The sequence below is a fragment of the Caretta caretta genome, chromosome 8 (genome assembly GCF_965140235.1).
Source record: "Caretta caretta isolate rCarCar2 chromosome 8, rCarCar1.hap1, whole genome shotgun sequence".
In the NCBI taxonomy this organism is placed as follows: domain Eukaryota; kingdom Metazoa; phylum Chordata; order Testudines; family Cheloniidae; genus Caretta; species Caretta caretta.
Window position 1 is genome coordinate 84,401,946 of NC_134213.1, and position 26,422 is coordinate 84,428,367.

The 26,422-nt window shown below is 39.1% G+C and overlaps 1 protein-coding gene across 2 annotated transcripts in view; it reads right to left on the bottom strand.

Annotated features, from left to right (window-relative positions):
- Window positions 1-26,422, bottom strand: part of AK5 (adenylate kinase 5) — a 148,868-nt gene that overhangs the window by 58,279 nt on the left and 64,167 nt on the right. For both annotated transcript variants that reach the window (XM_048859822.2, XM_048859823.2), the window contains exons 7-8: window positions 13,183-13,273; window positions 7,545-7,621 (exon numbers count right to left, since the gene is read on the bottom strand). In XM_048859822.2, coding sequence (XP_048715779.1) covers window positions 7,545-7,621; window positions 13,183-13,273 — 168 coding nt within the window. The remainder of the gene's footprint in view (window positions 1-7,544; window positions 7,622-13,182; window positions 13,274-26,422) is intronic.

The following is a 26,422-nucleotide window of genomic DNA, read 5'->3' on the forward strand; positions in this document are numbered from 1 at the left end:
GAGGCATTAGAGTTTTGAAAGCCATTAAGCTTCTAAACTAGAGGCACTAGGGGGACTGGATTCTTTGCCCTCCTGCCCCTCCACAAGCCACAGAACAAAACTTCACGACATTGATGCTGACAGAATCTGGGGGGCCTAAAATGCAAGTGGTTTTTGGAAAATGAAGTTGTGGATGTTTAAATCTGCAGCAACCTGCATGAGTTTCCCTCCATGCAATGACATTCCAACTGAGGGGTATTCTAGGAAGCCCCTGATAATATGGCTCCAGTAGGCAATTAGCTTGGGGTAGTAGTAGGCAGTTTCACCTTGTCTCTGGCAGATCTCCACTAAGACCTTTGGGTTTGGCTGTGGAGCCTCATGTCTTCCACGTATGGGGAAGCAAACTTCTGTTCCTGACAGAAGAATTCCAAGGATAGTCTGCAGGCTGATCCTAGTGGCATTTCTATTCCCCTACACGGGAATAACCTGCATAAGGAAGAATGGAGCTATAGGATTTGTTTTATGGTATAGAATGTACCCTTTTGAAATAACTGAATAATCCTGAAAGATGTACAAAATGAAATAAAAGCACCAAAACAACTTTTAGTTTTGAGCATATTAAAGCAGCACTTTGTTCAAGGCAAACTACAGTTCTTTTGTTTCTAGAACTGATTTTTTTAGCCCCTAATAGGACAGTTTCCATGGCAACTCAATATGAACAGATTGTGCACTGGCTTCAGTCGATTTCTGTTAAGCATGTTTCATCTGCCTAAAGTTAAGACAGATTTTTAGACCCTCTGCTGTGATTTGAATGTTCATTTTCCCTTATTGACATTCATGTCCTCCAGTGTATAATCTCTCTCCTTCCAAAGGCAGAATCTGGATCTATAATCTGAAGTGATGCCACTGCATATCAATGAAGGAGAAAAGCCCATAACAAAAACATTGGAGTTGATAAACCTGGAGGACCGTGACCTTCTGGATGCTCATGGTCATATTTTAAAGTCAGATTCCTTATGATTAATGCTGTACAGCATATGTGAATGCCACTGCCACTTTACTAAGTACTTTATGTCCTGGAGTACGATTAAAAAATCATAGTGTATTCTCCTGCAGTCTGACCCAGCCTCTTAAATAATTTAATCACAGCGTATCTTGAAGGACTGATGTAAAAGTCCCAGTGGAAACTAAAAGTTCTTGTATAGCTGATAGAGGTGGGAACCATGTTCTTTGTCATGTTCTAATTTCAACCCTTGAAGTATCATCTCTGTAGTGTTGGATTATTCCCATGGGTCTTGCCTTCCAGAAGTGGGGAACTGAGAGACAAAATAATGTGACAAATGAGATAATATGGGTAGAAGCAGAGAGAAGATCTTTGATATCCATAGTTAAAAGGGAATTTGAATTCACTGCTGTCTATTCACCTTTTGAAAATTGTTCTGCTACAGTACTGACCAGGATTTTTTCCAGGGCATTTTGATTCTCTCTTGGACATTATCAGTAGAGTTTTTAAATTATGACAAAGGATCAGGATGGATATGTTGCTCTACTCCTGGTAGCAATGGAGTCTGTTTTTCACTGGTTGAGTTGATACCTTTCTGTTTATATTTGCATATCCTAAAACCTAATTTTTTACATACTCTGGGCTGGAAGTGATAGTGTAGCCATAAAAACAACGAGGAGTCTGGTGGCACCTTGAAGACTAACAGATTTATTTGTAGCCCTCTTGAAGAGTTGTTGCCATACGTTCTAATCAAGAATTTGCTATTTCGGTTAGTAGAATGTAATTCTGTTTTTGAGAGAGTTTCTTTCCCTCTATTTCCTCCTTCTTTTCTTTGTTGCTTTTTGAGTAATCCTGGAACGTTTTCTAATTATAAAACATTTTTCCTTTGCAGCAAAGATCAGGTTATGCAATTTGCTTAATACAGGAGATTGCTTGAACTCATGATATATTTTTTGATATATTTCTGACACTTTTTCTTTTATCTTAAACATACTTGGCCATCTCCATTTTGTAAATGTTATTTGCACTCATAATCAGGTGATTTGCTGTGGGGAAAAAAACCTGCATCTGAGCTGGCAATTTATTTTGTGGCAAAAAATATGTGTGCAAATTGCACTCAGCATTTTAAAAATTTTTCCTCAAAGTATTTTTGTCCGTCTGGGTTTTATCCTCTTGACTAAGGCATGTTCTCCTAGGTTACCAGGAGTGTAGGGTTTGTTTTTATTTTGTTTTGTTTTTCACTAATTCTTGCTTTGTTAGCATGTATTCAGATTGTAAACTTCCACCTATTTTCTAGACATAATTCTTCTTTATCTAATGAGGGCATATTCTTACTCTGCAGGCTGGTTGAAGCCATCCATAAAAGCTTTGCCCTTCACAAGAAAATAATCTGCTACTTCATTCTGAAGCTCTTTGACATGATTCACTGGTTCCAATTAATCTATATTCTTGTTTGGCCTGAATGCACTCAAATTGGACCAAATGATAGACTCCAAAATAACTACTGAATTTTGAAAGATAAAACATGTCTGAGTCCTAGCATCAAATGGCACAATAGCAACTAATTCTCTGGCAAAGCCAAGGAACTCAGCAGTAAGCATAACCAAATACAGTGAGCAGTAGGACAACATAGCCATGCCAGAAAGCAATTCTGTTATCAAAGACTGCACGTGCAGATGCACACACCTGCATTGTCTGTAATGCAAATATTTCTTTATTAAATAAAACAGATAATAGAAATACTCATTTTTAGAAATATTGTTATTAGAAATTGGGAGAATACTATAAAAATATATTTCCATTGTCATAAGCAATCCTGTCACCTCCAAAGATGAGAAACCAAGGATGGGGTCCTGGTATGAGTAGAAATAGCAGGAGCTTTTTTCCAGCTCTCTATTTTTCAGTTGGATCATTAGGTGCCATCATTTCCCTTAAAAAAGGAGCCCTAATTGCTTGGCTGACTAAACAGCAGTTCCTCCCCTCCTCTAATTGCAGGGAATTAGCAGGAGGCTGGAACATCCAACCGTAGTTCTTCCATTTGCTAGGAATGCTTCCCATGTAGAAGTCCATGCCTACCCATATGGTGGTTTTGTTTTTGTTTTGTTTTTTTCGGGAGATATACCAGGTATGATAGTGGACTAACTTCAGTGAAGTAAATGCAGTTTCACTAGATCTGATTGCCTTAAATAATGCAACCTTCTATTTGGATTTATTATCAAAGGAGAGTAATGTATCCAAATTAGATTAATTGGTTCACTGCATGGGATATTAAAAGATGTTAATGGAGAAAGAGAGGCCAACATAGAAGTTAAAGGTTGGTGCTTAGATGAGGAGCAGTGGATAGGCTGGAGCTTTGTTTGATCCAAGGTTTTTGAAATAGAAATTGCGGAAATGGTGTCGTTGAAGAAATATCTCTGTGAGAAACCTAAGAATCACAAATCTCATTCTGGAATTATGGTTGCAAATTAGATGGAGAATGAAGATAAGGGTGAATCTGAGATGTTTGAGCATTTTAAGTTTAGGACAAGGAGTTTCTGCTTTAAAAGGTTGTAGATATGGTTTCTCTCAAATGAAGATAAAATTATTAGCTTGGGAATATTCTTGTTGAGTTTAAATACTCATTAACTCTAAAGTGAGCTTGCAGTTTTAAATGCTGCAGTAAAACATTTCTAAATGAGAAGAACGATGAATAAATCACTTCTTCCACATTGTTGTATTATGATCTTTTAGCTGAGTGAGTTCTGACTTAATCTAATGAATACATTTGAAAATTTCAGGAGCAATATTTTGGATCTGAAGTGCTCCTCTAGCTTAACAATAAATGTCTTTTTATTTCTAGTTCATTATATACAACACTACAAGGGCATTATACCCCTCTGGCAGGCCCATTGTTACAGTCCTAGTATATGTCAACATGAGGTATTTTATATTTAAATGTTTGATTAAACAGAATACATCAACTCCAAGATCTGCCCATCAGGACGCCAGCTTAGAAAGACTTTTGGCAAAGGAAGGGAATTCAGCTGCTGCAGTTCAGACTTCATGATTTGGCATAGGATGCAGTGCATGACTTCTGTAACTGGATCTACCTTTTGACAGGCTTAGAAATCATAGCCCAGAAGAAGAGGAATAGTCAGATCTGAATAGTCCTAAAAATTGTCGTCTTGAGATTTTTTAGGGACAGTGAATCAATAAAAGATATGGGTAAAGCAACAAAGTGGAATTTGGTTCATTCTTTCACAAGACATTATGAGCTGGATGCATTGTGTGGTCTTTTTTCAAAACTGTTCTCTAAACAGTGTTTCTAAAATACCTGTCTACACCATCTCTGACACAGAATCTGTTTGTTAGACCTGTTAGTTCCAGATATGAGTAGAAATGGAAATGTAATTCTTATCTGGAAATTTGCTTTTGTAAATTTCTTCAGTTTAGGTGGCCTCCCTTGTGTTGCCTTACAATGTTTTGGGATCTTACTGAGGTGCAAATATTCAGGCTCATAAAGCATTCGTGAATAGCAAGCAGGGAACAGTCAGCTTGTTTATTGATTAATTATAAGCAATTTGTTCTAATTTACATTATAAATGTGTAAAATGTACAGAATCAGTTTAAAACTACAAAAAAGAGAGCCAGATCTTGAGCTGCAATTAATGCTGCTTTGCACAGTGGAGCAAAGCAGTGCTGAAGTCAGCACAGCTGTACACTGGAGGATCTCCTCTATGTAGAGGAATCCTTGGGTGGCATAGTCCTAGAGGTTCCTATACCACTTCACCCTCCTGGCTGCCAGTAACAGGGTGTGTGAGAGAATTTTTGGCTGCCAGAATAGCCCCTGGCGGGCCATTAGCAAGTGGCATAAAATAATGAAGTCCTTAGGCTGCCCTAATTTACCTCACGGACCATCCTGACACAGAGCCCCCCCCAAAATTTAGTGGGTGCAAAGGGCATATTTGTACTTCCATTTCAGTTGAGCCAAGTGCTGCACAGTCCCTGCTGAGGATCTGCCGCAATGAAAGCAGCACATGCCATATAGCAGTAACCCACAAATGCATCTACCTCTAATTGCTCAGTGGCTACCAAGATGTTCTGCTAAATCTCAACCATTATATTAGCAGCTCAGCTGCATAAGGTTGCTTGGAAACCAACTCACTTAGCCCTCACATTCCTCCTGATAGCTGTTTTATGCAATAACATCCTCACATGACACACTTGTAACTAGACATGCATGCCTACCTCACTTGAGAGCCCCACTGTAGAGGGTGTTGGTGCTTGAGACAATTACTAAATAATCTGTCATGTGGTAAATCATTGGGATATTAAGTTACTGTCCTAGTCAAAATGTGTTCCAGCACTGAATACAAGCAGTTCCACATAGTCGAGTAATCTACTTCATTTTACTTTCTTTTATTGAGGATAATTTCTAATTTAGTCTTTCAGATGTGTACGTACACTCACTGAGTAACTGGATGGTTTTATGATTGTAACCCTTATCCTAATCTCTCTCTTCCTTGCTTTCATATATTTCCCTCATTTGTGTCATGCCTAAATTTAGATTGTAAGTGCTTCTGGATAGAACTGGGTTTCTTCTATGCATTTCTATAAAATGCCTATCACAGATTTAGAGAAACAAAGATCATTAATAAGCAGCAATAGAAATCTGTCTTGTGGGTTTTATTTTTTTTACTTGACCTGTTTTCCTGATCTTTGAATCAATGGCCATATTACTACCTGATTAAGGCAGTCATTATCAATGAGCTGCTTTAAAACTGCACCAGATGTTTCTGGTGCTTATAGCTAGGAGGTTTTCAAATCGGCTTTTTTCCTCTCCTTCTTTCCCTAGTTGACAACAATCTTGCTTCTCTGCCAACCTGACAATTTGCTGCTCTGGGCAGGAATGACAGTCAACCGCAAGCAGTGGGAGGAAGACTTGCAATTAATGAATTGTATAAGGTTTCATATCAGCCTTCTCAACAAAACATATGGCTAAAAAACAAATAAGTTTAACCCTCTGCCTCCAAACTCAACCATACATGCAATGACCCAATACTATGAAATTAGCAAGTTCATATACTTTTTCCTGTTAATCTTGTTTTGTAACCATGAGCTGCACTTTTAAGGACCAGTTAAAATAATTTGGTTTTATGTACACAGATTGTGGACTAAGGGGTGCTGTTTCTCCAGGGATTCATACTTTGCCAAGGGAACACACACATCCGTCATTTAAAAATTAAAAATGCATGATTATTCTTTTATGGATTTGTATAGTACTACAATGGTACACTCTGCATTACAATGCTAACAGACCCTCTCCCTGCCCTAAAGAGTTAGACCTAACCAAGACAAGGAAAAAACAAAGGAAACTTAAGGAGCTTATTGGTAAAGAGGCCAGCTTAGGAATGACTGGAGGAAGTGTGTGCTTTAAGGAAGGTTTGGAAGGGAGAGCAAGGCTGCTTGATGTACAGAAGTGAGAGAGAGTCAAAAGCTGGGAATGGGGAGAGCTGTAAAGAACAGTTAAAGGGAAGAACTGGGAGTAAAACTGGAGTAGGAGTAAGTGAGGGTAGAATATATTAGACTTTGAAGGTGTTTGCATCAGATTTGGCAAAAGAAAACCCAAGAACAAATATGCAAATGAGGAAATGAAAATGTGAAAGGCAGAATTATAAAAATCTAACTTTAAAATATGCTAGTGCAATAGGGAGAGAGTCTTCAGCGAAGATTTAACAGGACACTATTCATGCCCTTTTCCATTTCTCTAACAGATGAGTGTCATACTGTAACTCTAGTGTGGACCTGTACTGTGACAGGCTGTGGCTCTATGCATAGTCCCTTCCAGACTAGCTTTGCCATGGCAGGAGTAGCCTGTGAGAGAGGAGGGAAAACTAGGGCAGGGCATATACATACTATAAACAGGCTGAGCCCATCCTTTGACTCTAGGTCCTGCCCTTTCATACCTCCATGGGTTAAGGAGTAGGGTGACACACCATCTGACCACCTCTTTTTCCATGGACTTGGAAAAGGCTGTCTGAATTTGATCCCGCAATAGGAATGAGATTGCAGTTGCTCTTAACAATTTAACAATAGGAGGGTTGCTCTTAACATAAACACTTTCAAGTGGGGAATGTGTTTGCTTGGTTTTGGTTATATTCCACACCTTTTTCTTTTTAACTCCTCTCTAAAATATGTTTAACCATTGCTCCTACTCTAAATGGGATACACCTAGAGAGGCAGGGAAATTGAGCATGACAGACTTCTGTTTGTCTATAACAGAACCACATGTGCCACCATTCTGAATTGCATGGAGAAAACTGCAAAATGTAAGGGATGGAGAATAGGGCTTTGAACTCCAAAGTAATCTTCATTGCTGTCCCATAACCAGATAGCTACTTCACTATGACATATTTGCTTACATGGCACAACAAAAGCCCTTAAGTGTAAATATTCATTTCATCCGTCTTGCTCAGGCAAAACACAGCATATACATAAACTAGAAAGCAATGAGTGAAGAGACTAGGGTATGAGGGGGTATGAGTGCAGGTGTGTGTGAAGAGATACTTATATAAGCAATTACCTGGTCTTCAAAGTCAAATTCGGTATCAGCGATATCTCCAGAATCCAGAATTGGACTCAGATCAAGTACATTTGGCCCTAAAGTATGAAAGGAAAGGAAACTTCAGACATGGACTAGCAGTTTTCACTTCACATGGTGGGACATAGTTATATTTCCAATCTCAATCCGGCTCTCTCGTTGTCCATATATGTGGTTTTTTTTTTTTTAAACAAAACCTATCCAAGGAGTCATTTGTATGTGAAAGAATACCAATCAGTGTGATGGTTCTTTAACCATTCATTATTAGGATTGTTGTAGCTTTTAAAAGATATCTCTAATGTGATTAGTATACTGTCTAAATTACAATGCCTTTCATGTATTCTGCAAAGTGTTGTACACTGTGTAATGCACTACAAAAATGTTACCTGAATTTTAATTAACTATGAAGTTGGTGAAGAATAAAATAATTTTATACACAAAGAGATAAATTAATGGTACTCAATAGACTGAGAAAGACATAATCTACTTTGTGTATACTAGTAAATCAGAATGGTTGCATTTTACATTTGCTTTGCTCTGGTGTAAATGACTTCAGGGCACTGGAAAAATAAGGCTCAATATCTCCAGAGGTGCTGGAGGTGTCCCAGGCTAAACTGGTATGGTAGGACATCTATCAATCTCTTAGTCCAGAGGTACCAACATACAAGATAGAGCCATGGGTCCTAGCACCTGCATCCCAGAAACATCTATTCTGGGACCACCAGTTCTGCCAGCAACAACTCCCCAGTGCTGGCAGATGGATTATGGCAGTCCCCTGTGTTCTGGGGAAAGGAAGGGTTCCCTGTACCCTCTACTGGAGTAATAATTTAGCCCCATTCATAGCTCATCACAGCCCACCAGTATTTGGGATTTGTGAAAGTTTCAAAGGGCACATTGTTACAAGATGATTTGAGTTCCTGATAACATAAACTCAGTATATCTTTTAATTTTTTGCTATCACTTCAGTAGACTCATTAAAAACAAAATTTACTACTCTTATTTAACTTTCAACTTGTCATCACGCCATTTATTTACAGAATTTTAAACCCTAACGTTATAACAAACTCCAAATAATGAGAAAATCTAGGACCCAAATTTTGAGTCCATTCTAGATTGCAGCTACAAATTAGCTGTCAAGAAGCCTGCAAAGGGCCTAAGCACCATTTACCAATTTGGGAGCAGTGAAGAACACTAGAGCAGCTAATAAATATAATTTTTGTTGTGACCTGCTGTCATCAGTCAGTCAGGGTTATGGATGGGGAAGTGGGAATGCTGTTCTGGTGGGTTGCATGTGTGATCATGCAGCAAAATATCTTCGGAGGAACAGGTACTACTGACCACATAGTCTTAACACTGCCACTAATCTTTTGATTAAATGGTTTTTTCGCTATTAAAGCTAATCCTTACTTTACAGTGTATATGGAGAGCTGTCTGTATCATTCACTGTCCCCAAAGGCTTTACTGTTTCATAGTTCCCAACCCATTTAAGCATCAGCTATTTTTGTTTGTTTTTAACATTTACATAGTAATAATCTCTGTAGGTGGTGAGATGAACAATAAGAGAGAGAACATGAGGAGCAGAACTGGATAGCATGATGAATAAAACCATAAAGCTTTGTAAAAGGAGATTACGTCAATGCTGTTTAATTTGCTATCCATATTATAATTGGCCAAATTCATCCTTGATGTAGCTTGTTGGCTTCATGGGATTTACACCAGGGATGGATTGGCCCACCATCTGTTTGTGTGGGGTTTTAAAAAAAAATGTTCTTGTACACTTTAACAATTTGTTATATTAATGTAGTAGAAAGGGATTACATTTTCCCCGTCTTTATAACCAGAGATGCACCTGTGCTGCATTCTGTACCTTGGTATAGGTGTTCTGTGAGCTTCTAATGAAAATACCTGTTTTTATAGATAGGTGCAAGAGGACAGAATTAAGGTTACTATGAGAAGCTTAATTAAGTTTCTTGTATTTTATGCAACTGAAGTCTCAATCTTAATATTACACCAAGGTTGATAATGTATATAATTCAACTAAACCTGAATCTTGATTGAGAATGATCTACCTTGAACTGCCAATTATTTTTAAAGGCACTTTTGTAAAATATTTGATTAACTATCACTAATATTCCTTATCTACTGTGAGCAGTATATCTCCTCCCTAACTAGGAACATTAACATTAAATATTGGATTTAGAAGCTAAGTACTTTTTAGGGAAATAGACTACCACAAACTTTTAATGTAAAGATTGGGCTGAAAGTTAACGGTCACACATAATATATTTTAAACTAGAAAAGCCATAATAGTTCTGTATTTTTTAACATGGTGAATTGTCTATGGCAGTTTTAACTTGAACTGTGAGGCTTGTTTTCACTGCAGAAGCCCCAACTCTTTTGCAAGGTTCAAGAAAGGGTAGGATAAATTGAGAGGTTTTTTTTCTTTCTTGTTTTCACTGAGAACTTAGCAAAAGGAAAACCATCTGTCACTCTCTGAATATTCTACAGAGAGCTATACTTTTGGTGAGTGAAATGAAATAAACCTAAAAGAGATTCCCTGCAGTACATTGTAGTAACAGGCTATTGTGAGAATAAGGAAAAGCAGTAGGGGCCTGGTGGAGCTTTTGGATACCATTGCTGCAGTACCAATGGAGAATGAGGTAGGTAGTTTGCCAGTCTAACTGTACTGTAAGGGGGAGCACACCTAACTTGCTGGACCCACACTAAAACCTGCTACTACAGGGATGGTAGGGGAAGAGAGCAGGCTTGGCCATTCACTCAGGAGGATGGGAGTGGGAGAGGGCCAGTTGTTCAACCTGTATAATAATAATGGAAGTGATGAGGATGGGGGTGGGAATTGCCACTGACACACCAGAAGACCTTGAAAGATGTGGGGGAAGTCAGGGGGAGGGTGGATGTTCTAAGTCTCAACCCAACTTTGCTTAAAACTTTCTGTACCAAGTTTCAGGAGGCTTATGCTAAACTGGTGTTGCTGTCATCAGTATGAATGGGGAAACAAAGAATTCTGAACTCAGGACCAGGCAAATAAGTGGATGAAGAAAGAGTTGTCAAATGTTTTCTTTAAAATGTCAGTGCATGTTCACGGCTAGTCTATATATAGCAGTGGTCTGGTAATACCCTGCAATCATAAACAAGGTTTAATTCATGTTGTTATTTTTTGCATCTTTCTTTCTAACGTTAAACTTGTACACAGATATAGGCCTCAAAGCACTTTAGCACATGGTTAACACAAAGGGCTACATCCTTAGGTGGTGTGGATCATTTTGTATTCCATTGTCCCATTCCATTACAGCATTTAAATGCTTGCGTAACATTAAGCACATGACAATTTACATCAAAGCTATCCATAGGTATCTGAATAATTCTATTGACTTCAATGGGCTACTCATGTGCTTAAAGTTACACAAATGCTTAAATGCTATGCTGGAATGGGGTCACAGAATGCAAAAACTAAGACCTGATCTGAAAAGGTGCATTTATAATCTGAAATACCTTCAGTTTTGACATGTACGTGTTTATGGGGGTTGGGGAGAAATCAGTTAATTTTCTTGTGTACTGTGTTTTTCAAAGGGGAAAAATGGAAAGGGTTTTATTACAGTTTTTTAAAGATTTCAGTTTACTTCTTTATTGGAGCTCCCTTAGCTAAATAATCAGCTCCACAAAGAGGAAGAAGTTATTGAAGGAAGAAAGTATTTCAGACAATTCTATTTGCTTTTGTGCTAAACTTTGCATCTTCAACACATAGGGCAGCATTTATGCTATCTTGTAAATTGAGAGTTCATTCTTAGTAAAGATTTGGCTCAAATTTTGACCCATCTTTTGTTGTAATGAAGCTGACTTGCACAGAACTGTTAGTGAAAAACTATTATCGAGGTATAACTCATGGGCGGTTACGTATAACAGATGTCTGGATCCTAGCACAGAAATGTACCCCAGTGTTAATTTATTATATTCATTTGTATCATTGAGTCAAATTATGCTGATCTGTCTAAATTTAACTGCTGTTAATTTGCCATTAAAAGGTAGCAGAATCACATTGATGCAAGTTAATTAAGCAGCTGTTTGGACCATTTGTATTTCAGAAATGTATTAATATATTCCCACACAAACTTAAATATTATTTTTATTTGCAGTCCATAAACTGGCTCAAATATCCTCACACAATATATCTTTTTAAGAACAACTGTATTTGCGCTTTTTACATTTGACATTGTCATAAAAATAATTTTTAAAAAATTCTGTGAAACCTAGGTTTGTCTACATGGTTAAAAAAATTAGGTTTAATACAAATTGTCCTTTTAGTTTATGAAATTCTTTGAAGAATGGTCTAACTCAGTTAATAAGTCTTACATTTCAGCATTTCAAGTCAGAGAAATACTTAGAAAGTCATCTTCCAGGGAAAGATAATTTAAAAAAAAGAGAGAGAACTGATTGGTATTAAAATAACAGTTCCATTTTTCTCTCAGTAAGATGTTTCTAATACAAAATTTATTGCAACCTTTAGTGGTGGAATTTCATGACAGGTTGTTGCTTTTGGCAACAGTCAATATATCTCAGGAATCCACAATGAAAAAGAATATCATTATCATCTAGGAGCACACTGAATAGCTTTCTTTCTCCAAATATTTGTTGTATAGGTGGTTGCACATGGATCTTGTAAGAGTAGTTCAAGGTTTGGCATATCAAATATGATGATGTGAAGCCATGATGTGTTCAGAAAATAATGTCTTGTTTGTTAGCCACTATGAACCAAATTACATCTGCAATTATCGTAATAGTTTAAAGACAAAATGAACTGGGGCTAATTACCTTTACAAACATTATTGAAATAAGCAAAGAGCCTTTAATTGCCTGCTATTTTATTAATCCTCACACGCTGTCTGAAAAAGAGAGGTACCCAACTGACTGTAACCTCTTTGGTCTGATGCCCATGTTTGATATGGAGAAAAGGCTAATTAATGAAGTGATAGCTCTTAGTCTGGAGACGGGATTACCTCATTTTTGAATCCTATTTTGAAGGAGGACAAAGGCAGGTACAAGGTTCCTGTTCACATGAAAATTCACTCTAACACAGAAGGGCTGAGGGGGAAAAATCCTCCAACATGTGTTGCGGAGCTCATTGACAGCTAATGTGGGTACTGGGAGGAGTAGCAGATGCTGCCTGCTGCTCCTCTTGCAATGGGTTTTTGGCTATGTGGGTCTACGCGATCTGTAGAGCCACTGAATGCAACCTGTTCTGTGGGTGACACACCCAATTTGTGCCTTTCTATGGTCCCCCACAGAGATCTCATATCCAAGCCATGCTGATTCCAATTATGTCAGTTCTCCAAATATTTGCCCATTCAAACAGTGAAACATACGATTTCCTTCCCAGACATGAAGAAGAGCTCTGTGTGGCACGAAAGCTTATCTCTTTCACCAACAGAAGTTGGTCCAATAAAAGATATCACCTCAGCTTTAGCAATTTCGAGGGGGTGGGGAAGTAGTCAAGAGTTTGTTTCAGTGTTTTCGTTAATATTTGATGGATATGAAAAACAGAAATCGCTGCTACATTGGATGTTGAAAGTAAACAGTTTCTTTTGCTTGTACAGTAACTCACCTGCCACTGCCTCTTTGGGAGGAAATAGCTTATTGTCAACTGCCATGCTTATGTCATAGAAAACTTCCTCTTCGTCCCTGTCCGCATCAAACTGTTGGAAAGGGAGAAGGCAGTCAGACACTTCTGGACAGAATGAATTACTTAGATGAATGCTATTATATAATATGCAGTCCAATCCTAAACCATTAAAGTCAATGGGAATCTTTCAATTTCCTTCCTTTGAATCAAGCCCTTAACTATGATTCATTCCATTGCCAACTTGCCCATATTTCATAGACTGCAGTTAAAAAGAAGTTGAGTTGTTTTAAAAGACTGACATTTCCAAGATAAAACCACAGAAAACAATATTAGTAATACATAGCACTATATCTGATGCTTTTTCTGCCATCCAAAGTATCTATGTGGAGACCGTGAAACTACAGATCACATGAATAGTTCTTATCACCTGATTTTTAGGGGGAAGCTGTAACAAAATACATTTAATTTGAAAGTCAAAATTGCTGAGCAACTTCTGAATTGTGGCTTAAACTAATCTTTTTAATATGTGTGCTGTTCTTTCAGAACTTCAGTGAGTTACTAGAAAAATGAAATACTTTTGAAAACTTACCTGTAATAAGTGGAGGAAGAAAAAGTTTCCTCTGTGTATTGCTATCTGATATCTGTACTATCCTGGGTAACATAAGTTAACAAAATCACATGGGGGTAGAAGTCCCCTTAAAATTGTGCAATAGCTTCTTGAGTTTGACTTTTTTCCTTCTCTCATTTACAAAATCCTTTGTCTCATTTACAATATCCTACCAAAGTTTGACTTCTGTTTTCCTACATCCTAGTCTCTGGTCTGTATCATGAGTTCTCTGTCCCAATCCATCATTTTACAGTTTTTTCTTGTTTCTGGTATTTATCACTGCACCATTCAACTAGATCATTTTTTTATTTATTGTTCCTACTTAATAAACTATGAATGCCTGCTTGAAGATGATTCATGTGTTTCTTTTATTGATTTGAATATGTTGCCAGTTGATTACCTTCAGTGTTCTTCATATTAATTGAACATGGAAATAAAGGGAAAATGTACATTTGGGTAAATTAAGCTGCCTTTTCTCCTCAACTGAAGCCAGGTATGTTTCCAAGAGAAACTAAACACTCAGTGTAGACTTAGGGTTAAATCCATCCCCCACCCCCGATCCACCACAAATCATTCTAAGTTTCTGTTAAACCAAACAAGCTTTTGGCTGTCCTTATACAAAACTAAAATAAAAACCAGGTTACAGACGATGAACTGATCTTGTTCTGAGTGTTTATATACATCTTGAGCTCCTTTCTTGACTATCAGGCTTGGAGCAATTTTAATCATAAACTGGCTTCCTGGCACAATTTTCCACATTTCGGGGTAATTTTTCATCTCCAGACTAATGTGCCTTGTGATGCAGAATGAGCCTAAGGGGCAAATAGCCATACACTGATGAATGTGAGTTCATGAGCTTTCATGGGCTTGTCCTCTCAAGTCTGAAACTCTGCTGAACAGCATGCTCCAGCTCTATAGTCAAAGTCTGTTTGTCTTGTTTTGTTTGGGGATCCAGGAGTGTGAGATTTCTTAGAGAGATTATGATACTATTGATTTAGTATTAGTGATGCAAACAGCAGTAGGACGTTTCGGTTAAAAGAATTAATCTTCTTATTTCTACATCTTGTGCTAGAAATAATTTATTACACTCTGTGTGAGAGAAGCCTGGCTGCTGCTGCAAAGGTGCGAACCGTTTTACAGCCTGGTCTAAATGCTGGTTGGAGCTGGGCTGCAGAAAGTTGGCATTGGTGGAAATGTAGTTGTTCTTCCAATACTTATCATGTATATTGGTTAAGAATACAGTGTGGTATTCAAGCATTTATTCAGAAAGTTGTTAAAGCCCTTAGCAAGCCCCTACTTCTAAAAAATCAGTTTCACCCTGTTTATTAGCCCTCATGGTCCTTCATGACAACTTGTATAGGACTCGCACTATACAAACTGTTTTGTATTTGTTGTTTGTGGAATTTCCTTTCAGCACCTAATAGTGGATTTAGAGGCAAAAAGGAATCAAAAGGAAGAATCTCTGAGGGCCATTCATCATAATAGGAATCAAGAGACAGAGATAGAATTTGTGCCTTGGAAACCCAGAGAAATAGTCCTGAAAATGGGGAAAGAATATGAAATTCTGGAGAAAGAATAAATCTAACAGATGAGATTCTGGGAGCAGAGAGAAACAGGACATGCTGGAGGGAGGCAGCTAAAACTTGAAGAACCAGTGCAGGAAGTCAAACTCTTCATAGCCACCTGGGTGTCTTCAGCATGCCTAGGATTCCACTGCCCTGTTCCTTTTAGTTTCTCCCTCTAAGGCCTCACAGAATGATGCTCACCTTTCTTCTAATCCTGTCTTGACTAGGATTTAAAGATTTGACTAAAACTCTAGTCAAGACAAGGAAGTTGCACTTCTTCATGTACGATGGTCAAATTGAAGCCTTAGGCACCCCCCACTCCCTTAGGTTTCAACTTCACCTGTTTAGCATGAGTTAAAGAATACTCCTTCCTTGTCTACCCTAGACTTTTAGAAGGTGTTAGTTAGATTAAGCAAGCTAACATGATCTATACCTATGATCTTTTACAGCCTAGTTGCGACAAGGCCCTAGTGCTGGAAGGTTGGACGTGAAGGTTTGTCTAAAATGTTCCCTGTGTGGGGATACTCTTAAGCCCAGCTGCTCCTGGAATTCAAGATGGGGTTGGTGACAAAGAGCACAATTTTCCCTCTGTGGCTGATTAGGTGTTTGTGATCCTTTAATAATTTTTAATCACTAACATAGGGCATTATATTTTCATAGGGCTTTACAAACACTAACTAAGGCTGCATCTACACTTTGAGCTGAGGGTGTAATTCCTAGCTCAACTAGATGTACTCACACTAGCTCCCATGGTGAGCTAGAGTTTTTAAAATAGAAGTGTAGCTGGGGTGGCATGGACAGGGGTGAGCGGCGAGACAGGCTAGCTGTCCCAAGTACACACCCACTGGGTCCAGGCAGTTCTGAACTCAGGGAGGCTGTCCTATGCTGCCATTCGTCGCTGACCATGTTACTACAGCTACACTATTTGTGACACACTAGCTCGATGAGAGCTAGCAGAAGTATGTTTACTCAAGCCAGGAAATCACACTCCAAGTGTAGACGTAGCCTAAGCTTCACAACATCGCTGTGAAAGTAGCTAATTTAATTATTATCCCCTTTTTACAGACGGGAAACCTGAGGCACACTGAAGTTAAATGATTTGTTCAAGACTGCACAGTGAGGCAGTGGCAAAGTCAGAATTAAAACGTGAGTTCTTGGCTCCTAGCTCCATCCTCAGCCCACTAGACAATACTACCTTCATGATTCTTTCTTTCACAAGTGGACTGTACCCCACTAAACCATGCCTTTGACTTCTGTATTGGTTACTGCAGTGCAGTAGCCTAACCCTAACTCTAACCCTAACTTCAGATGCTACCTCTGGGGCATAATATGCCTGTCCATCTTTTTAGACAGAATCATTCATGGGGAACATATCACATCAGTTCTTCAGGAGTTGCACTAACTTCCTATTGACCTTTGGGTGCAATTCAAATTGATTTGGATTTAGAGAGTCATGTATTTGGATCCCATCTCAGAGCTTGCCTCCTTCTCTGTATACCATGACAACAACTGAGGCAAGTGTGGTCTTCAGCCTTAAATTTAACAGTCTGTATAGTGGTGGCAATGCACTGTCCATGGAGAGTCCTTGACTTTGGAATTTAATAATCTAGCAGTGGTCGAGTGTATTGACTTTTAAAATGAATCCGTTCACTCCGGCCTTTTTCTAAGGCAGAATGGTGGACTTTTATATTTTGGGGCGATGTCCTTTTTACGTTGTTTCATAGCAAAAACCAGTATATTTTGTTAGATTTTGTACATGCTACTCGAGACATTGTAGGGGGCACATTTTATAAATAAAAAATAAACTTATGGCATATAAATCGGTGAATTGCTGTCAGACAGTCTAATTGCTGTCAACTTGGGCCGTGTCATGTTTGAACTGATGAAAGGCTCTGTATCCCAGTATTAACAATCCCTTGAGTAATCCAGTTTGCTGTGGAAAGTTGCTAGATCTTTTTGAAACATTCTAAAGGTTTCCCAGAACTCAAAACATAGCTGCATTCTCTCATTCTGGGAAGACCAGATGTGTCTTTGCACTCTGAAGATCTAAGTGTAGAGTGAAATCCTCTTATTGCAAACCAAAGAAAATCAATTACTTGAACACTTGCACTTAATTAAGTTTCTCCCTTATGTTATAGGACTTGTAATGTCCTGAGCTGTGGGAAGTAAGGTAACTTCGATGGGGAGAATATTTTTGAAAGGAACAGAGATGTAGTTTTGTACTTCAGTGAATTATTACACATTTTTAAATTGCAATTCTTTGATAACTGCCAGGTACTTGAATAGAAAATAAGGGTGCTCAACTGGCCCTACTCAGTTTTAAACAATATCAAAACCCTTATGATTAAATATTTTTGACATTTCATCTCTAAATCTGTTGGATGTTTCTACCTATTGAAAATAGAATTGATAATCACTGCAAGAACAAAAGTCTCTACTATGTGCGCAATCCAGTTCTCATCTTAAGAAAGAGAATTTCAGAGCCCAAACAGGATCTCTAAAAGGGTTGATTACTTGCATGTACTGCTAAATTACCTCCCAACCTCCGTTGGTGGATACAAAATATCCACAGTCAAAGCATAGGTTTTTATTTAACATATATTTATTCCATAAACAATAAATTTGCCCAAAGGTGGAGCACTAAGGTGAAGTTCTACTTTGAATAATTACTGTATAAAAATGGCACCTTTTTACTCAAGAGATCTGCGTTCAGAATCACATCTGCTTAATTTTGGCCCTGACCCTGCAATAAGCAATGTGGGATGGCACCCGTATGCCTGAACATGCTCCCGTATGCTCCTTTGACTTTGCTGGGGCTCCACAAGGGTGCATCAGTGTGCCCAATTGGAACTTACTGCAGGATGAAAGACTGTAACTAAATACTTTTAAATTGCCTTTTGCTCCTTTTATCCCCGGGGAAAAAATACAATTGAGAGAGAGATGGATGCAGTTCCTTTTTGTTTGTTATCAGCAGAACTGCATGCTAAATTTTAACCAGCCACACCTGTCTGATTCCCATTGAATTAGGTTGCACAGATGTGGCTGAGGACAAAATCTGATTTATGCAACCCTTATCGTGGATGATAATGCATGAAAAGGAAAGTAGCTAGCTTGAGGCTCCCAAGCGCTTGTCTACCCTACAGTCCTACAGCAGCCCAACTATGGTGCTCTAGCACGATAACATAGTTGTTTCCTACAGTGACAGAAGGGTGTTTTTCTGGTTGCTGTAGGTAATCCACTTCTCCAGGTGGTGGAAGCACTCTTCTGTCAACCTAGCCACCTCTACACTGGGTGTTAAATTGGCATAGCTATGGTGCTCAGGGATATAGCTATGTATATCTAAATTTTAAATGTAGACTAGGCCTAAGTCTTAGTTTTCAGGGATGGCAGTGAGGAAAAACATATTTTTACTTGTAAACTGAGTACATTTGATCCGGAAGTCACTCAGAGAAAATAACTATAAGACCCCACAATGCCATTGTTAAAAATACATTTCAGATTTGTACTTTAAGCAAAAATATGCATCCTCTGAACAGAATAGTTTAAGACATCGCAATCATTATAATTCAGTAATGCTTATCATTTGCAAATTCATAAGTATTTTCCTTGGGTCAGGTCTTGAATTGAGCTCTGTGTAGCTCTAAAGCGTGTCTCTTCCACTAGCAGATGTTGGTCCAATCCAAGATATTACCTCATCCACCTTGTGTCTCTAAAATACATAGTTGGCTTTTGTGGGGGTTTTGGTTGTGGTTTTCAGTTCTTGCATATCTTCTACTAGTGTGGTCCAACAATCATAACAAGCTTTCAAAAGCAGGACATCCTACTCTTGGGCTAATTTCCTCATCATCTTTCAGCTGAGAAACACTGCCATATAATTAATACCACATGTAAGATTTGCAGAGTAGGAACCAGGAAGCATGGTAGCAAGTGGTGGAATATATTCTGATTATGTAGACTTTTCAATTACTGACATAGTCAAAAAGTTAACGTATTGAATACTCTCTTTCTGATCAGGTTTTCCTTTGACAACATTAGAGGGAGAAATAAAAGTACTAATTTCAAAAGTGAAAGAAAGCTACAAAGACCATAGAAGATGAAACAGCAATGTGTCCTTCAGCTTCAATGTTTTTGTGTCTCATTCTGGAAAACAAGTTTCTGTGCACATATTTTAATCACATTTAAATATATAACATGTTGTTTGGGATGCTAACAGAAAAACTAGGCAATTCAGAGGATATCCCTATCTTGGCCACATTGAGCCTAGACACTGTATCACATATACATTCTTCTGAGTGTTCCACCAGAAAGCAGAAACCTAGACTAAGAGATATAGGGTCCTATAAGCAAAAGTTGAGGGGAGTGAGAGATGGACTTCATTATAGGGAGGACAGGAAGCTAGCTATATGGGGCCTTAGAAGGTGAAGGAGGAGAAAAATGTCAGAGTTGACTGTCAATCTTAATTCTCTCCCTTAAGGAGATACATGAAGACAAAACTGTCTGAGACTCAGAATTATCTTTTGTGCAGATTTTTTTTAATCCAGCACCAAATGGATTAGTTAAACCAACATGTTTAAACTGCATCCTTAATGCTGCACATGGGAAAAACCAATATTATCGGGAAAAGTTCTTTTGAAAATAAAATACAGGCGGGGGGGTGTGAGGAAATAATCTGGAGCTGTAATGCAAGCAGTAGCTGCTTAGGTGCTGAACAGTGCTCCATTTGCATGGCTTCTCCCTCTGTCACTGAAGAAAGTTTGGAGCGTTTATAGTACCTATTCTGTGATTCCTCTGTTTAGTTAATGAATTCAATGATGTCATATTTCCACTGCTGCTGCTTACTCTCCAAACAAAGTTATATATAACATAATGTTGTATAAAGTTCAACACAGAAATACTAGCTGAGGAAATGTCTTCATTTAAGGGCTGATGCTGCCAACCTTTGTAGGGGCATAATCTATCTGTTACTGCCCAATTCTGCTCTCACTGCACTTAGAAGGACTCATGCCATTGACTTTGGTAGGAGCAAGTATAACCCATGCCTGCTTGGTTGGTGTGGCACTCTGTTCCCCTCTAGTGGCAGCTAGACCAGCTAGAGACTGATGAGCCTGCTACACCCTTAGATAACAGAGATGTGTCTTTTAGCTCATGCAGTCGAGAGAGGCTCATGTGTTAAGCTCCAGAAGTCCCTGGTTTGGTCCCGGACGACGACCAGGATCTGTTGGCATTACACAAGAGCAGGTATTTAAACTCCGCAGAGCTTTTTTTCAATTTGGTTTGCAGATATTTTGACTTTGTTGTTGACATCAATAGTTAGGAGAGAAATAGGCTAATAAGAGACATCCTCTTTACTATTTTCTTTTTGGTAGTACTGGATAAATAGTAACTGGCATTATAATGTATCTGGGGCAAAGTTTATGCCATAAACTGTGTATTCTGTTGGCTGATTTGATTGTGGTCCAGGATTATATATCAAATATCAGCATATTAGATTTTTGATAAATTGATGAATGATATTCTGAGGTCCTGTCTGCATGCCATAAGTAATCTTTCTAGGAAAAGCAGTTGTGCTGCTAGTCATCAGACACTCAATGAGCGTTTTTAAATATGTTCTCAGAGAATCCTATTCCAAAGAAGTGCTTTCATAAAGTTATATGCCACTTCAAAAAATTGTCTGTGCTTCTAAATAAGTGGGTTTAGGTGGCCAGTAATAATAAATGGAAGTTTGGCAGCATCCTGACTTAAAATAGGAAGAGAATGAGAATACAGTGTAGAGATCCAGTATTCTTTCCTCGTTAGCTAGTAGAAAACAAACATATCAAGGAAATTGCATGATTGTTTATGCTTTTGTATGAAGGTACAGTCATCCACTCTCACTGCCCCCTACAGGCTGATTTACAATGTGACACTGATGGTCTGTCTCAATGCAGGTAGTTTATCTATGATGACACCCATGAAACAGGGAGATAATATTTTTTTCAAAAGTAGTGTACAAAAGAAGAACATAAAGGAGTCTCAGTACAGCAGACTTCAGGTCAGAGCAAGGCATAATGCTGCCCAGAGAGCCTACCAGATATACAGAAATGGAAATAAATAAAACTTCAAGGAAAGAGGTGAAGTTGAATAAGTATTTGTAACTGCTGAAATCATTATATCATCTATTTTGGAACATGACTAATGGGAATGAAGAGAAAACGCTGTGGCTCAGTTCATTGATATATGGCAATCTTCCCATCCATCTGAAAGTCTAATTGGATTACAGGGACTGGATGATGAATGCTCAAGTTGTTCATCTGGTAAGTAGGAAAAGCTGTAACAATAGCTATAATGCATAGATGAGTGTGCTTTCTGTCAGTTGTTGAAACAAATGTATGGCACATGGAGAAACAACGTGAACAGTATATATGAATGCTGTACAGAAATGCAAGCAAAAGCAACCTGTTGGAAAATAACGTTAATTAAAAGATTCACTTTTCAAAATCACATCAGAGTGGTTTCCATATTCTAGTAAAACATTAAATCCACCATAGGTATTTCCTACAGTCAATTGACTCTGTACTACTAAGTCTGTCTTGAGTATCAGAATCCAGGTATCTGCATATATTTACAGAATAAGGGGTTTTGTATGGAGAATACTAACTTTTGATGATTCTAAAGTGGAAGAGGAAGTGAAAATTGAGCTTTCTTATACCACTTTAATTTTGGAGGAGCTGCATTGTACAGATGTTGTTGTTCTAGGGAAAGAAAAATGATTTTTAAAAATCAAATCATTATTACAAAATCTAAAGGGACATACAGGTGACCTATAAAGATAAGTTACCAAATTCTAGAACCTTTACATCTCAGCAGCCCTCCATTTCCACGTTGTGGTACAGACAAGAGCAAGGTACACTGAAAATCATATGTAGTGGAAATACAGGTAAATGCTTTATTAGTAATAATCTGGAAGTGACATACACAGCCATCATTTACAAAGTGGAAAAACCACACTAAGGCAGGTTGTTTTTCCCAAGGAAGGGAACAGTTTTGTTTACCCCCCACCCCAAATCCAAAAAACAGCGGCGGTGTGGACTCTGTTATTATCCTTTTGTCCCCTCCACAATTTAAAAGCTTAATAAACATCAAGATTTTAAAGTCACACTACATTACAGTCCCCTTATATCCTGGCATTTGTCAGTTTTGAAGCTATTTGTCACTTAATGCTCCAAGATAATAAATATAAAGAAACAAATTGCTTAATTTAAAGGTGCAGAATCTTCTTGGCCAATAAATAGGATTATAAAATGGAACATAATCTGATCACTCAATTAGTTTTAAGAGAGAGCTTGACAAATATTAGTGGGATTTTATGATAGGGATGATTGTGGGTGGGGGCAGGGCCTCCCTTGGTGGTTCCTTTTTATTCATGTTTTATGTTCCTAAAAATCTAATGCTTCAGGGCTTCAGACAGTCAATTTGCAGAGGACAGGAAGGGAGTCCCTTTGCCCAGCTCTCATGCATTCGGTTTGGTTTATTTTTTGGTTTTTGTTGATGACGGGAGGGAATCTTCTTTCTCTGAAGCTTCAGAGATTGCCACAGCTGGAGATGGATGTGATGAAAGTGGAAATTTTCAGTAGCCTTTTTGTGAACAATATGCATGTCAGTTGCCACATTTGGCCTGCGTGAACTGTCTTAACCTTTGCTAATCTAAGGACTTCCCAATGCTGTACTGCAGTTGATTATTAAAACCTACTCTGTTTTGAAAAGGATACATGCTGTAGCTGCAAATACTGACTGACATGCATTGATCCCTGAAGGTGTGAAAAGTCTCTGAACAGGCATCTACCTTGGCTGGACTTGCTTTTCAGAGCTCACAATAAGAGACAGATATGTTGGAGTCTGAAGGCCTCTCTCTGTCTCATAGGTGTTAAGGCTACATGGCTCACCCTTGTGGAAAAATGTGACCCGTGGCATGCTAAAGGGATTACTCCCAGGGGAGTATTTAAAGGTTGGGGCTCCCATGCTCAGGGTCAGACTGATCACCATATTTGGGGTCCAGAAGGAATTTTTCCCCAGGTCAGATTGGCAGTGACCTTGTGTTTTTTTGTTCTGTTTTTGTTTTTTGCTTTGCTCTGCCATGTGGGCATGGGTTACTTGCTAGGCTTATCTGAGTAGCTGATCAACATCCTTGTCATAGTGTTTGCAGCATGACTTCAGCGGTTTAGGTGCGGTGGGGTCACCAAAGATAATGAACCTGGCCTGAATGAACTGCTCCAGCTGGCTCAAGATGCGGCTGAACTGTTCCAAAATGGGGGAGGCTCAGGCCAAGGCCTCCTCAGTGAGCAGGCTAATGATGAGCCCTCAGTCCTGGTCTGTGGGGAATGCTTGGGGACGTAGCAAGAAAAGGAGCCAGCATAGGCTTAGGAAACTCAGAACTGGACAAGATCACCATTAAATGTGTCTGGGAGCAGGGCCTTCAGCTCCTGGGAGGCTGGAGCCAGAGTTGTCAGTGAAGCCACCTGGGTTTGTGGGGACACATTCTGCACCTGCAGGGTGGACACCTGCCTGCAAGTTCTGAACAGCCCCTATGAGTTCTGCCAGGGAAAAACTGGCCTCACTGGGGTCCATGCTAGTGAGGGGGGCCCTATCCTTTGTATTGGTCTGCTCAAATTTCTGCTGACAGGACTGTGAGTAGTCAGGCCTAGTGGTTTAAATGAGAGTTCGGCCTACCAGTTAGAACTGGGTCTAGGCTGCGGGGGCAGAGTCCAGAATGAGCCAAGGGCCAATACATGATAATCAGTCATAAGCCAGAGGCGGAGCTGAGGATTGAAGCCAGAAGCAAGAGAGGAACAGGGGCTGGAGTCAGAACAGGCAGAGGGCTGGAACTGGAGCAGGTTCAGAAACAAGGTCAGAGCAGGATAGGAATGGGGCAGGTGGTTGAAGCAGGACTGGAACAGAGGAGGAGCAGGGACTGGAAGGAGGCTGGAGCAAGGGCTTGGAAGCAAGAGCAGGACAAGTGCTGCTGCAGGCATGGTATATGTTGATCAGCTGTTGATCTGCTGTGGGAGCCAGGCTTATAAGCTGGGCTGCTAAACCAGCAACCATATCAGGTTCTATGGCAACTCTGCCAGTTCCAAGGCAGTGCAGCTGGGCTCACTGGTTTCCCAGTAGCCAAGTTAACTTGGGAGCAGGACACCAGCTGGTCTGGCCCCTGATACTGACATACACAATCAGCCTTCCTCCAAAACTACTACCCCACAAACAGACACAAAACAAAACAACAAAGAACTCAAATTTGCTCATTTCTACAGCAAGTAGGGGGTGAAAAAAGGGATGGGCCTACTTAACTCTGTTCCAGACTTCCCAAAGATTGTGAGTATTTGGATTAGGGGTTTTGGTTTGGCCAATTTCTAATACGAAAATAGGGTAAATTCCAGACAGCTTCTGCATAGATGCAGGAAGAAAAGGGATGGCACAAGATGCTTCACACTGTCCATTTTTCAGCTGCATGGGAGCCAGGATCCCACGGGACAGTGTGTGTAATTCTTCTTGACAAGCCTATCTACTGTGCACCCCCTTCTCATGCACCTACACCACAAACTGGCCTATGATCAGCAGAGTAGATATCATAGAATCAGGACTGGAAGGGACCTGAGAGGTCATCTAGTCCAGTCCCCTGCACTCATAGCAGGACTAAGTATTATCTAGAGCATTCCTGACAGGTATTTGTCTAACCTGCTCTTAAAAATCTCCAATGATGGAGATTCCACAACCTCCCAAGGCAATTTATTCCAGTGCTTAACCACCCTGACAGTTAGGAAGTTTTTCCTAATGTCCAACCTAAACTTCCCTTGCTGCAATTTAAGCTCGTTGCTTCTTGTCCTATCCCCAGAGGTTAAGAAGAACAATTCTTCTTCCTCTTCCTTGTAACAACCTTTTATGTACCTGAAAACTGTTATCATGTCCCCTCTCAGTCTTCTCTTTTCCAGACTAAACAAACCCAATTTTTTCAGTCTTCCCTCATAGGTCATGTTTTCTAGACCTTTAATCATTTTTGTTGCTCTTTCTCCAGTTTGTCCAAATCTTTCCTGAAATGTGGTGCCCAGAAGTGGACACAATACTCCAGTTGAGGTTTAATCAGCGTTGCTTACAACACTCCTGCTAATACATCCCAGAATGATGTTTGCTTTTTTTTGCAACAGCGTTACACTGTTGACTCATATTTAGCTTGTGGTCCAATGACCCCCAGATCCCTTTCCGCAGTACTCCTTTCTAGGAAGTCATTTCCCATTTGTATTTGTGCAACTGATTTTTCCTTCCTAAATGGAGTACTTTGCATTTGTCCTTATTGAATTTCATCCTATTTACTTCAGACCATTTCTCCAGTTTGTCTAGATTGTTTTGAATTTTAAACCTATCCTCCAAAGCACTTGCAACCCCTCCCAGCTTGGTATCATCCGCAAACTTTATAAGTGAACGCTCTATTACCTAAATCATTGCAGGGTTGTATGGAATAACAACTTTGATAGATATGATTGGGAAGGAGTCATCCTTTATGCTTTGATTATGATAAGCAGCATCCTGAAGCTTCATACACCAATGGTTTTTAACTGTCAAAAAATTTCATAAAAATGTATGTGCTTAATGCTGTATGGGAGGAAGAGAACTGATGGGGAAGATACCATACAATTATTAGACTTAGTAGGATGGAATATTGATAGACTTAGGGAGAGCTTGAACTGGGGATGGTAGGGGGAAAAGGGGAATCGATGCTTGATGGCATGTCAGGAGAAGGCCTAATGTATTTGTGTTGAGCTAACTGATGGGTTTTCAGGGGGGGTGGTGAAATTGGGAAGAGGGCTGTATAGAGGTTTTGAAATATATTCAAATTTAATGTAGATTTTGTAACTCTAAGATGCAAAGCCCATGTTTGAGAAGGCATTTGGGGAGTATTGAGATGGGTATAGAGAGATCTTAATTTTTGTCCAGAAAGAATATAGGGGATGGGAGGTTCTGAATTATAATATATGGTTGACCAGTGATTGTTATGTTGTGAAGGGTGAGGCATAATGTG